Source organism: Cyprinodon tularosa, unplaced genomic scaffold (genome assembly GCF_016077235.1).
Source record: "Cyprinodon tularosa strain WSP-4 unplaced genomic scaffold, ASM1607723v1 ctg1422, whole genome shotgun sequence".
NCBI lineage: Eukaryota > Metazoa > Chordata > Actinopteri > Cyprinodontiformes > Cyprinodontidae > Cyprinodon > Cyprinodon tularosa.
The window spans coordinates 1,632-14,948 of NW_024038246.1; the positions used below are offsets into that span (position 1 = coordinate 1,632).

General features: G+C 39.1%; 1 protein-coding gene and 1 pseudogene across 2 annotated transcripts; both read right to left on the minus strand.

Annotated features, from left to right (window-relative positions):
• Positions 1-294: 294 nt before the first annotated feature.
• LOC119779095 (gamma-crystallin B-like) lies at positions 295-2,819 on the minus strand. 2 transcript variants are annotated; one of them, XM_038278625.1, is made up of 3 exons: positions 2,728-2,819; positions 2,412-2,654; positions 295-680 (listed from the first exon to the last, which is right to left on the minus strand). In XM_038278625.1, the coding sequence occupies exons 1-3, from the start codon at positions 2,734-2,736 to the stop codon at positions 408-410; spliced, it is 525 nt and encodes a 174-aa protein (XP_038134553.1). In that variant the 5' UTR covers positions 2,737-2,819; the 3' UTR covers positions 295-407. The 2 variants fall into 2 exon arrangements, with proteins under 2 accessions (XP_038134553.1, XP_038134552.1); XM_038278624.1 differs by lacking the exon at positions 2,728-2,819 and having other exon boundaries at positions 298-680; positions 2,412-2,721.
• Positions 2,820-8,015: 5,196 nt separating this feature from the next.
• On the minus strand, positions 8,016-11,889 carry LOC119779094 (annotated as a pseudogene).
• Between the last annotated feature and the right edge of the window lie 1,428 nt (positions 11,890-13,317).

Here is a 13,317-nt window from a genome sequence, read left to right on the forward strand (position 1 = left end):
AGAGCTCGTCTGCCTGGCTGTGTGTTTCCTGGACGGGGCCGCCTGTGGAGCTGGTTTACATTTGCCTTTTGTATTTCTGTGACTTTCTTTATGTCTGCTTCTGTCTCCTTATCCCCCAGCCTTTCAATCATCTATCTTTCTCAGTAACAGCAAATTAGGAGATTGGAGAATATCGACTGAAGATATAAACAGTATGTAGATGATACTTCAGAACATGATAAAAGTTGGTGTTGACATTTTATTTAGACCTCTGATGTGAGTCAGCTTTTTAGACCATCTTAGATCTTCCTGGAGGAAGACAGCCTTTAAATGAACAAAGCTAAACCCACTTGTGCACTGATGTCTTTTTATTAAGCGCGTGAAACAGGTCAATGCATTGGCATTTCGTGAAGAGCCCTGTCCTGTCCTTACTGATCAATGAGTCGTCTAATGGAGCCAATCCTGGAGTTCATTCCATTCCATTCAGTAAAGCTCCTGTACTGACCAGGCCTTAAGTAGTAGTGGCGCCCCCTGTAGTTGGGCTGCTCGTAGGCCAGCCAGTGGCCATCAAGGACGTTACATGAGTTGAAGTTGGTGATGTGGAAGCGACCTGTAAGGTTTGAGCAGTCTTCCGTGAGCTCCATCATATCACCTTCCATGTCGAAGTGCTCATACAGTTGCATCATGAAGTTGCCTCTGTGCTGGGAGAGTGTGAATGGTGGAGTCATTAACATCAAAAATCCTAAATCTGATAATGTTTAATTTTATTATACCTAAAGGTTAGAGACCATTAAATGGTTGTTAGAATTGCTGATAGCATCCAGTTCTTCTTTCAAAAACACATAAACTTAACTGACAACATTCACATTTTGGCCTATTCATCCATTTATACTTGAGGTTTCATTATTGTCAGTTGCAAAGTAGAACTTTGTCTATCAGTTGGTAGGGCATACCCTGAACAGGTCTGTCAATCAATCCCTGGGCAACATAAGACGGAAAATACAAATAGAACCTTTGACCTAAATATGTTCAGTCAAGTTTTGAAAGTCACTGAAATTAAAAAGCTTCTGGAGAGAAAATAAAAAGTCGGAAATTTTCATAAATATCAAATCCACGAACAAAGTTAACATGTTTTTAAAATGTTGGACACTTTACAAACAACACCTCTATGTCCATACATGCATCTTTAATATCAGTCAGGGAGATGAAGCTATCAAGCTGCAAGATTTTTAAAGTGTGTTCTACATTGTGGGGGAGGGGGAGACAAAGGGATTTATTTAAGGTTCAGTCTAAACATTTAGGTTAAGAAAGGAATAATGAAATGGAAAGAGTACTTATTGGTTGTCTGGGTAGTCAGACTCACCTACATTGGACATAAAGTCAGTCTGTTAAAGGCTCTTTCCAGTCTAAAACAGACTTGTCCAATAACAGCGTTTGAGGCAGACCCATAATGCCAATAATGCAACAGGTTAGAAATCCACTATAAGTGTCAGAGCAGAGTGATAAGCTGTCACTGGGGCAAAAGTACACAAATATAAAAGGTAACCATAGTCTAACACAGACACAAAAGTGACAGCAGCAAGATGTTTTTTTTTTTACATTAAAAGCAAACAATTGCTTATTTCAATAATATTAACCCAGTTTCAGGATAGATTTTTTTTTTAAAGTGATATGTGTCATCAATTAACATGACCGTCACTATGTTCTTACTATTTGTAGTGTCTACATAAGAAATCCGACATGGCGTAGTGTTAAGGTGCTTAAAATTATGAGCAACTTTAGGAAAGTATTCTCCATTTCAAGCTTGGGTCCTCTACCTAAGGGAGCTTAAGGGTCCTTCGCAGTATCTTATCTGTCTCTAGAACTGGGCATTCCTGGACCGAGATGTCTGAAGTTGCTCCCGGTATCTGTTGGAGCCACTTTACAGTGTAGGGGTTACTGCCCCTAGTGTTCCATTTACCGTGGGCACTACACTTGCCCCTTACCTGCCAAGCAGTCTCTAATTCTTCCCTCAGTCCTTGGTACTTTTCCAATTTCTCCACCTTTTGTCTTGATAGCCGTCCTTTGCTGCTCATCAATGATCACATTTTTGGGTTGGTTGGCCCCAACCATATCATCGGTTTGTATCTGGAAGGTCATTCTTCACCACTTTGACCACTTTTTGACTGGTATTGTTTCCATTGACCATGTCCATTTTTTTATTCAGAAGCCAATATATATATATATGTGTGTGTGTGTGTGTGTGTGTGTGTGTGTGTGTGTGTGTGTGTGTGTGTGTGTGTGTGTGTGTGTGTGTGTGTGTGTGTGTGTGTGTGTGTGTGTGTATATGAGAGAATGATAAAGCTAACTTTTTGCAGTTTTCTAGTTACTGTCCATCAAGATCAATACATAGTGAACACTTCTATAACCCTCCTAGTTGTAAAACTGCTTACCGAAGGAATCATGCGACATGACCGTACACAGTCGTTCATTCCAGTCATTCCCATGTAATCAGAATACTCTCCCGTTCTCATGAAGAACTGGTTCCCTGTGAACCCGGGCTGGTTGTAGATCATGAACATGCCGCTTTCCACGCGTATGGAGCGGCAGTGGTCAAACATTGAGTGGAGGTCGGCGCAGTCGTTCATGCACTCATAGTGATGGCCTCCAAAATTTCTGTCCTCATAGAAAATGATCTGATGGAGCAGAAGGGAGCCTTCCATCAGCATTAACCCTACATGCAATAAAGTGAAAGAGACAAACACAAACCTTTCCCATGATGGCTGCTGTCAAAAGCCAAACAGTTAACTTTGATTATATACTCATGAGGGACTCTGCTTTAGCTGTATGTTGTTATTCAAATGAGGCCTAGAGTCAGCAGACTCTGCAGGAGTCATCCTGCTCTTGTATGTGACAGAGATGGTAAAGCTTCCAGCAAAAGCTACACCATAGATATGCACTGTAGAACTGTCAATGTGGAGCTTGTGTACATGGCCAATGATTGTTTTGATTTCACTGAAGTCAACAGGAGCAGTCCCACTAATTTACTATCACATCCTTCTCCCCTTAATTAGTGGTCCTGGATCTGTGCTTCTATGCACCCTTTGTCCGTCTCTGTCTCCTCAAGAAGACATTTTGTGAATTGATTCTATATAGAAACATTTTTGTTGATTGATTGATGTGAGATTGGAAACAACTTCCTTTCACTGACAATTTTACGGGGACTAAAGGTTTACCAGGACGAGGTCTCGTCTTTGTTCAGGTGACTGCTCCCAGTAGGGCAAGTTAAACAGAATATAATGTTACGGGTCTCAAAGTTATGGAGAATAAAAAGTGCCAAAATTAAATAAATAAAGCATTAAATAAATAATTAAATGTGTCAATAATTAATTAAATGTGGAATAAATAAATAAATGTGTCATTCATTAATTAAAACCACTTCGTTAATATAAAGTGCCACAATTAAATAAATAAATACAGCGATAAACAATAAATTAAATGTGTAATTCAGGGAATTAAGGAATTAAATATATAAATGTGTCATTAATTTAATAAAATACGTCTTAATTTTATTTAAAAATATATATATATAATTATTTCAGTGTGGATTTAATTATTTCATGGTTCTGTGTCGCAGTGCATCGAAACCATTAAAAGAATCTGTCAAACTCATCAAAGTAAGGGGGCGGGGTTAACGCGAATGGAGTCTCTGTAATCGATTTGCTTCGCCTTAATGTGCAGGGTGACCAATCAGGTGTTAGATAACACTGCGACACACGACCGTGAAATAATTAAATGCACACTGAAATAATTATATATTTTTTTTTTATAAAATGAAAACTTATTTTATTAAATGAATGACACATTTATTTATTTATTTAATTCCACATTTAATTAATTATTGACACATTTAATTATTTATTTAATGCTGTATTTATTTATTTAATTTTGGCACTTTTTATCCTCCATACAAGTATGATGACCACATTAACAAATATGTTACCTGTTTAAAGCAGGTGAAAGAGGAGAAGTGAGGAAAGGATTGATAATGTTTCTCTCCCAGATCACATATTTTTTATTGAAGATTATCTTGTCACAAGCAATGCTGTATTTTTTCTTAAGTTCATTAAAACTTTGCTCACTCAGTTCCTCAATTCAGTTGTAAAAGTCCTTTAAACCACCCTCAGTATCACATTTATGTTAAAAAATCTTCTTGGTCACTTATATTCCTGAGATGAACACATCTGTATAATCATGTATTTACATTAACAGTCTTTGTGAATAAAGTCACTCCATTTTATATCATAGCCTTCTACTGGTTCAAAACTCTTAATGAAGTATTACCTCCACAAGAAATGTGCATGCCAAACTAATACAAAGTTAAGCTGTTGTAAAGTTTACAGATCTTTGAAAAAGGCAGCATGGAATATGCTTACGTTAACACTAAACATTTCCGAATAAACATTTCAGAATTAAACAAAAAAAATCACAAAACCAGTGTGAAATACCAATAAAATGCTTATTTCTCCATAAATGCATTTACAACCTTATTATTAAAAGCTAAAGCATTTCCTCAGGAGTTTCCAAAATAAACCCAACAACTGTTTAGATTGACTCATGCAATACCAAACGGCAGCCGCTCGGGAAAATGTGCTTCCAAAAGCCACTTTTAAGTCATTTTATACCGACACAAACAACATGAAATATACACACAAAACAAACTATGTCAGGGTTTAGTTGTGGTTTGAGGACCCAAATGCAGAGGCAGAGAGGCTGAGGAGATTTCTTGCAGTTTAATGGGGCAAAAAAGTAAACAAGGCAAGAATGCAAAAATCCAAATAATAATAAAAAAACAAACCAGAACTATGGAGACATCTGGGGAAAACCAAACACGAGGAGCCAGGGAGAGACGAGAAACATAGACCACAGCATGGGAGGAAAGACAAGGAGCCAACAAGGAGTGACAGCAGAGGAAGAGTATATGTAGCCGACTGAGGCCCCGTCCACACGAAGTCAAACCCTGGCCTAAACACACAAATTTTTCACCAAACCAGCCTCTCATCCACACGAAGCCGGCGTTTCGGGGGTCTGTAAACGATCTTTTTTTTATTCAGCCTTCAGAGTGGGAAGATTTTGAAACACCGTTTTCGCGGTCATCTTTAAGCTCTAACCGCATTTTTTTTCTTACACACATGCGTCATAGCGTCGCCTCTAAACACGCATGCGCGACACAGTATCTCAACAACAATGGCGCCGTACTGTGTTGAATGGTTGCTGCTCATGCTACTCGCCCTGCTGTCGGGCTTACAACAGAATCTTCTTCTTCTGGAATATCTCCAGGAAGAACAGAGCAATATCGACGACATAGTTCAGCACCTGAATTTGACTGAACCACGAAAATGGACCCGCAGGGGTTTTCCGGTTTGGTTGTTGTATAAATATTACTGCGCATGCCCAACATTTCGTTGCCTGTTTTCGCCTATTTTTGCTTTGGCACCACAGCGCCACTTACAGGCCTGGCATACATTTTGCAGCGTTTTCATGCATTCGTGTGGTCGATCACATTTATTTTATGTCTCCGTCTTTACGACAAACGTTCTGGAAAATATTAGCGTTTGGTGTTCGTTTTGATTTCGTGTGGATGGGGCCTGAGACAATGGAAGGGTTAACGAGCTGACAAGGAGCAGGTGTGAGGAGACAACTAGGGAGCCAAGGGGAAAGGAACACACAAGAGGGCAACAGAGGACAACAGAAAAGCATGAGAACTAACATAAATCTAGAAATTACAACAAAACTGGAATTAAACCAATAAATCTAGAAAACAAGGAGCAAAGTAAAGAACAACAGAACCAAAACCATGACAAACTAAACTAATTCTTGGTTGAATACAAATATATCTGGTGATTTACTAATCTGTTTAAAGCAGGTGAAAGAGGAGAGGTGAGGAAAGGATGGAAACAGCTACTCCCCCAGATCACGTCTGAAGAAACAGCAGAAACGTCATCCCGTTTACTGCTTCCAGCTCAAGAGATAAACAAAAGCTCCGCCCCCACTTTTACAAGGAAAAAAACTACTGGAACTTAAATCATTGTCGTTTTTTTTTTCACAATAGCCATAACCCAGACAGTTTTGGTGTTATCTTATTTTAACTGATTTACATACTTAAAGATTTATATTGGGTGGTGATTTCCTTAAATTGATGCCCAATTGTTTTATAAAAACAATTTTCCCCAAAAAATGCAAATATGGGCTGAAAATATTGGCTGGCCAATGTATCGGTCTGTCTTTACAATATATTCGTAACAATGGCTTATTTGGACTCTAAAAAGCATATAAAACAAAGTCATTATACATAAAGTAATCTCACATAGCTTTGCGCCCTTGTGATATGATTTGTTACCCATTTTTGCATGAACCATCAGGAGGGTAGCGTAAAGTCTGGCCTCCCTATAGACCATCTAGATTTGTCCCCATGCCCACTTGACCAATTATTCTCATGCTAATTTTTAAGATAATAAATATGTTCATTATTACGGGAGAGGATTAGGGCCACTGAAAAAACAAAAAAAGTTAACTGATTTTTTTTTATTTGAGTATAACATGACTTTCGTCTCAGAATTATGACTTTAAGTTTAGAATTCTGACTTTTTTTCTCAGAATTCTGACTTTAATCTCAAAATGTTGGATCTTAATGTAGAAGGGCACCCCAAAGGTAGATATGTGGAAGCACTCGGCTTCACTGACAAAGATTTGAGTTGTTTTGGAGGAACAGTAACACATTGGGGGAAAATGAAGGAATTAGGCAACTTTTTACGTGCCCGAGAGGTCCCCGGTGATGCTATTTCATTCATGGAGGAGCAGAAGGTCATTTAAACACGAGAGCTAGTCTCTAAAACAGACATGGCTACGGCTTGATGCTAACATGTTTGTTAGCTGTCAGAATTCTGAAATTAAAGTCAGAATTCTGAGATTAAAGTCAGAATTCTGAGAAAAAATGCAGAAATTCTGAGATTAAAGTCAGAATTCTGAGAAAAAATGCAGAAATTCTGAGATTAAAGTCGGAATTCTGACTCTTTACCATATTAGACTGACATAATATTTTAAAATCAGTTAACTTTTTTTTTTTTTCAGTGCCCCTAATCCTGTTCCGTACATTATAATGAGAAAATGCCTATATACTAAAAACAGTAAAAGAGGCTTAAGCCATGTTTATTTACCATTATTTTAAATTAAATAACTAACTTGCCTGGCAGCATTCGCTCACCTTGCCACATATCATCAGGTCAATCATCTGGCCATGCTGCTGTGTGTGAAACAAATGGCCCGGTTGTTTAGGATGCTGTACTTTACCAAAAGCCTCAAAGCATGTTAGAATCTTACAGTGTTACTTTGAGGTTAAATATAAATATTTGCAATGCTAGGCTTTATTGTGCTGAGTATCTTTAACTCCCATGCAGGCCAAGAACTGTGCTGATTCTTGGCACTCAATGAGAAAGTGGAATTAACGGCACCAATTGGTGTCAATATGATAATTCAAGCCTTCACCGTCAGAAAAAAGACACTTTCCTTCAGTGAGGAGTGAGTTGAGACATGCATTTCTTTTGGCAGAGTAGTACACATAGGTCATAGCAGTTGTTACATTGAAATTCTAACAACTGCCTGACAGTAAGACAATCAGGTTATAGATGTAGAGCCATAACCTAGGATTTTACCATGATTAAATGCAATTGTCAAGTTGTTTTGTGGCAGGCATTGCTGTACAGCAAGTCAATGCTTTAAGAGGCTTTCTAAACCAGGTGGTTTCTCTTCTGACACAGACACCAAGAGTGCTTTGGGTTACAGTAAATCATAGGTATTTAGAGCTACAGATGTCCAGTAAAATGTATGAAGTACACAATATTTATTTAAAACCAGGAACTAAATCAGGGATTATCAAGACATTTATTAACTATTGATAAGATAGTAGTTTACAGCAGCTCATTGTACTTTAACATTTTCCAGCTTTGGCTCTTAATACATATTACTTTTTAGCATTAGCTGTCTGTAAAATGATAGGTTTATAACTCTGTGACCCTACGAAATGAGCCTGTGGTGGCGCATGTGGCCCCCCAGTCACTGAAATTGTGGTACTCGCCAGGACTCAAGAAGTACTGCCGGCCACAGATGTTTGGGTGCTCATAGAGGGTCCAGTAGCTGCCCAAGACTTTGCAGGAGTAGATATCGCGAGCAGGGAACTGCTCCTGTACTGACTCACAGTCCTCGCTGAAGTCCAACATCTGGCCTTAGAAGTTGGCGTACTCATATATTCGGAGACGGTAGGCATAGAGGGCAAAAGTACTCACTTTCCGTACTTGAGTAAAAGTACAGATACTTGTGTTAAAAAAATACTCTGGTAAAAGTGGAAGTACTGATTAAACTTCTATACTCAAGTAAAAGTAACAAAGTACAGGCTTGTAAATTTACTTAAAGTATAAAAGTAAAAGTAGAAACCACTTTTTTCATGCCGTTGCCTACATTTTAAATGGATGTCTGCCAATAGGACTAGATCTCCGTTGTGTTCATTTTCAATCATCTCGCCGTCCATGCTACTATGCTAACGCCACCGCCACCAAGCTGCAATGATTTGCCGCCAATGAATACCGCAGAATCTGTCGATTCATCTTGTAGTGGTGCGTCAAATGCAACGTAGATTCCCATCCAATTAGATTGAATTTGGTATTGATGACGTGAAAAATAATAACGGTAACTCCATTGAAATGATTCAAAACTAAAGTAACGAGCCAATTTTTTAAAATGTAAGGAGTAGAAAGTACAGATATTTGTGTAAAAATGTAAGGAGTAGAAGTAAAATGTCGCCATAAAAATAAGTAGTAAAGTAAAGTAAAAATATCAGAAAAATCTACTTGAGTACAGTAACGAAGTATTTGTACTTCGTTACTTCCCATCTCTGACGGTAGGGGCCCTCCCTGGTCTGCAGGTGGAGGATGCAAGATAAGAAATACCCTTCTTGTACTGTGTTTGATAGACTCACAGCCAAACAACTTGGTATTACTAAGCATTTAACGGTCCAGTTAAATCAGTTACCTGTCCAGGTAAATCTGTTTTGGTTTAAACTTTAGATCAGTGAGTTTTATGCAATATATTAGGGACTGTGAGGTAGACACTCTGTCTACTTCTAAGGAGGGTTTAAAACCTTCCTGTTTGATGAAGCTTATTGTTAGAAACCAGCCTGATGTTTGCTCATTCGCTGGGGGAGTAGAGAAGTTGATGGACGTAGATTGAATGCCTTAATCAGGGGGTAAAAAAATTTACTTCAGAAAGTTTCTTCTTTCCTCTACCCTTCCAATATGGCCTCCAAAATAGGTAGGTTATCCTAAGCCATTTCTTATATGCTGCTGTACATTTAGGCTGCTGGATGACATAGGGAAGACTTTTCATCATTCTGCTTCATTACATCTCCATTTTCCAGCTGTATTTAGTTTTATATGGTCGGTTCAGATACAGATTATTTTGACATCAATCTAACCGACCCCTGATACATCCTGCCTTTAATTTTCGGGCGATTCAAGCTGACGTTGCTTTTTCCTTCACTGACACTATAACAACAAATGTTACACAATACTCACTTTAAACAAAGACAAGTATTTAGAGAAAAATCTAATTAACAGTGGATAGCAAATGGAGGAACCAGCAATGCATCTGTTCCAGGTGATCTCAAGAAATATCTGTTGAATGCACCCAAACTTTTCTTGATGGGACCTCCTTTGAATGTTTTTGCACCCCCTTAATCTTCAACCTGTTTTTAATAGTCTAAACTAAGAAAAGCCAACATCATCAAATTAAATATTGCAATAAAGTAAACTACAATCTGCATTAGATCAGAATTATTTAAATTTTTTTCTACTGTGTTCCAGAATTCAACATTGCTTTCAAACAAATAAACTCTTAAACTGGTTCATTTATATAATTAATTTCTATCATGCCTCCTGCAATTACATTGTATCACCCCTAGGGTTAGTAACCAACTGTTTAGGAATTAATGCACTAATGAATCGGTCAACAGATGCCTTATCCACAGAGCCTGTGTACTGACATGGGAAACAAATATATAACGTTTCCAGGAAATACCTATTAATTCCCTCGAAATATAAACTTTTGGCCCCAAAGTACTTCTTTGTGCTCACAAAATCCTAATTCGTTCTCTTGAAAAACAAATTTTTGTGCAAATTTGTTCTCCTGATGTAACTTATATGTGGCCACAGTATGAATACATGATGCACACAAACTTCTAAAACAATCCTCCTACAGCACACCTTCTGTAACACAGCAACAAACCAACATGATAGACAAGGATAGGCTGATGGAGTTTTATTTTAGGCGTGGGATAAAGTATAAAGAGATTCTGATTACTCATTAGTGAGGCATTGAAATAAAATATTGACATCTAGGTATGAAAGACGACCAGCTGCCAAAGCGCATAATTTACACATACTAAAGGCTGACTCATTCTGTGTGAGCAGATGCTTAGTTTGTGGTCTGGACGAATGTATATAAACTCCATGTTGCTTTGCCTTTAACCTACCAGCAATAGGGTAAGGGTCAAAGGCCACTCAAAGCTTTAGGCTTCACTGGTTTCTATGGCTGAAAAACAGGTAATTTAGAATTCAATTAACAATCAGTAGTCAGTTAAACCGTGCCAATCAGCACTGTGCTGCACTATGGATGGATGTTGAGGGAGAAATGCATGACTTTAGACCCATTTTTAAAAATGGAATTAGAAAAAAGGAGGTAAGGCAAAACCCCCAGATGTTTTTAACATGGTAAAACCTCTCATAATATGGCCACAAAAGTTTTCTATGTGCAAGAATTAGAATTTAGCAGGAACAAATAATTACAGAACAGATTAGAACCTGGCTGTGCAGAGGGGAGCACTGCTGCCTTGCAGCAAGAAGGTTCAGGGTTCTATTCCCGTCCCGGGGTCTTTCTGCATGGAGTTTGCATTCTCTCCCTGAGAGTGCAGTGGTTCTCTCCAGGTACTCTGGCTTCCTTCCACTGTCTAAAACATGACTGTTAGGTTAATTGGCTTCTCTAAATTCTCCTTAGGTGTGAGTGCGTGCGTGAATGGTTGTTTGTCCTGTTTGTCTTTGTGTTGTCCTGCAATGGACTGGCGACCTGTCCTGGGTGGACCCCGCATCTTACCCATCACCCAGCTGGAGATAGGCACCAGCACCCCTCATGACCCTCCTTGGGATAAGCGTGACGGAAAATATATGGATGGATGGACAGATTAGAACTAGTTATATATATATTTTCTTATGTCAATTCCAGGGCTCTGTATATAATGGCCGACATCAATAGACGAAAAAATGCAAATTTGGGCAAAAAATATCACCTGGCCAATGTATTGGTCTGTCTTCAAAACATATCAGTGATAACAACTTATTTGGACTGTAAAACGCATATAAAATAAAATCAGTTATCAGTTATAAACTAAGTAATCTCACATAGGAGAAGGTATGACATGAGTGGATGGTGTCAAAGCCCGCCCAACACTGGTAGCCAAGGTACTCTCCTCTGGTGGCTGATGTAGTTGGGCTTCCCATAGAACACCCAGCAGCCACTCTCCACCTTGATGGAGTTGCAGCGAGTGAAGTGGGTGTGCATGTCAGGGCAGTCTGTATCGCACTCATATGAGCGGCCCTAACAGTTCCAGTCCTCGTAGAATATGATCTGAGTCCAAGAATTGGAGCATGAGGAGAAAGTGCAAGTGAAAATCCTGAATATGGCAATGTCTTCATATTCAGTTCTACTGCAATATAACCTAGAAACAACAAACTATTTCCTCTGCATGAGACGAAAGGCAATACAGATGTAGTGCCAATGGTCAAAACTTGGATTGAGTGAATGGAAAGCTCTTACCTTACTGCTCATCCTGCAAATAGTGCTGGAGTTGGTCACCTGCTCAATATGGTGATCTCTGCTATATAAACCTCAATCAAAGGGTTTGCAGCTCTAACTTTAGCTGTTTTTTCAATGAGTGGGGATTTAACATGCTGGTATGGCTGCCAAAAATCGTGATCCTGGCCATAGAACCGAAATCCCTGAATCATCAGGACAAAAGCCCTAGCAGGCGAATTACTGACCTCCTCTGCCCTCTTTGTTGACATGGATGTTAACAATTTTTTTCTATGCACTTGCCCCAACTCCATGTAGATTAATCTTTGCTGGGGAAAATGCCAGGCAAAAACTTTGGGTTGACAAAAACTGACCCTAAAATATAACTGATGAAATTATTTCATAGTTTTTTTATTTAAGAAAACAACTGCAGTGACCCATATTATTCAGAGATGCCCAGCGATTCTTAAGGCCGTGTCTAAAAGTTTTGACAAAGCATTCACATCCAGTTAACAGTTAAAGTGTATGTAATGTAAGAAAAGCATTTGTATTTTCTCCCTTAGGCAATATGATCTACAGAGGTGAGACAGGAGTTTGGCTAAAATCTCTTCATCGATCCACTTCTAAGTGTAAAAGAGGGGCTGATATTCTTAAAATCATTCTCAATTTGCATCTAAATTGCCTCAATGTTTTGTTCTGCAGAATTTGTTCAATCTCTAACGTTCTGCTCTCTCTGCTTTTTCTCATAGTAGCTTCATCTGGTCTGTTCCTGTTTGGCTGTGACTCCATCCTGGAGAGAAATATCAGCTGTGCTGCTTCCATCAACACACTTGTTTCTAGATGTTGGAGATCATCCTGTTTTCCAGTGTAGTCCGGTTTCTCCGACTGTGACTGGCTGGATGCGCTCTCCTCATCTTATGACATGGGAGCTGGCTCGGAGCTCGTCTGCCTGGCTGTGTGTTTCCTGGACGGGGCCGCCTTTTACAGCTGCTTTTTGTGTCTCTGCTTCTGTCTCCTTGAACCCCAGTCGGCCTCAACAGATGGCCGCTCACACTGAGCCTGGTTCTGCTGGAGGTTTCATCCTGTTAAAAGGGAGTTTTTCCTCTCCACTGTCGCTACAAGCATGCTTAGTGTGAGGGATTGCTGAAGAGTCAATGAGTCGATGCAATCAACTGGGTTTCCTTAGGTAGAAAAAGTTTGAATCAATCTGACTGGATGATCTGGTGAACTGGAAAGTGCCTTGAGATGACATGATGTGAATTGCTGCTATAGAAATTAACTGAATTGAATTGAATTAAACAATGGAGAGCAAAACATAAGGAAGCCAGGGCGTAGTCAGTGAGTTTGGCTCTACTATCTGTCTGAATTCGTCTCTTCAGAGCTGCTCCATGTTTATTTCGGCTTGTTAAATCAGAAGCGACATGCTTGTTGACACCCGTACGTTTCTTTCAATGGTATCACGTA

Bases quoted from the DNA above. Each gene is read 5' to 3' on its own strand.
- LOC119779095 (XM_038278624.1), bottom strand. From the start codon at position 2,687: ATGCTGATGGAAGGCTCCCTTCTGCTCCATCAGATCATTTTCTATGAG. The intron at 681-2,411 runs GTAAGCAGTTTT...ACACTCTCCCAG, and splicing joins CATGTCGCATGATTCCTTCG to CACAGAGGCAACTTCATGAT.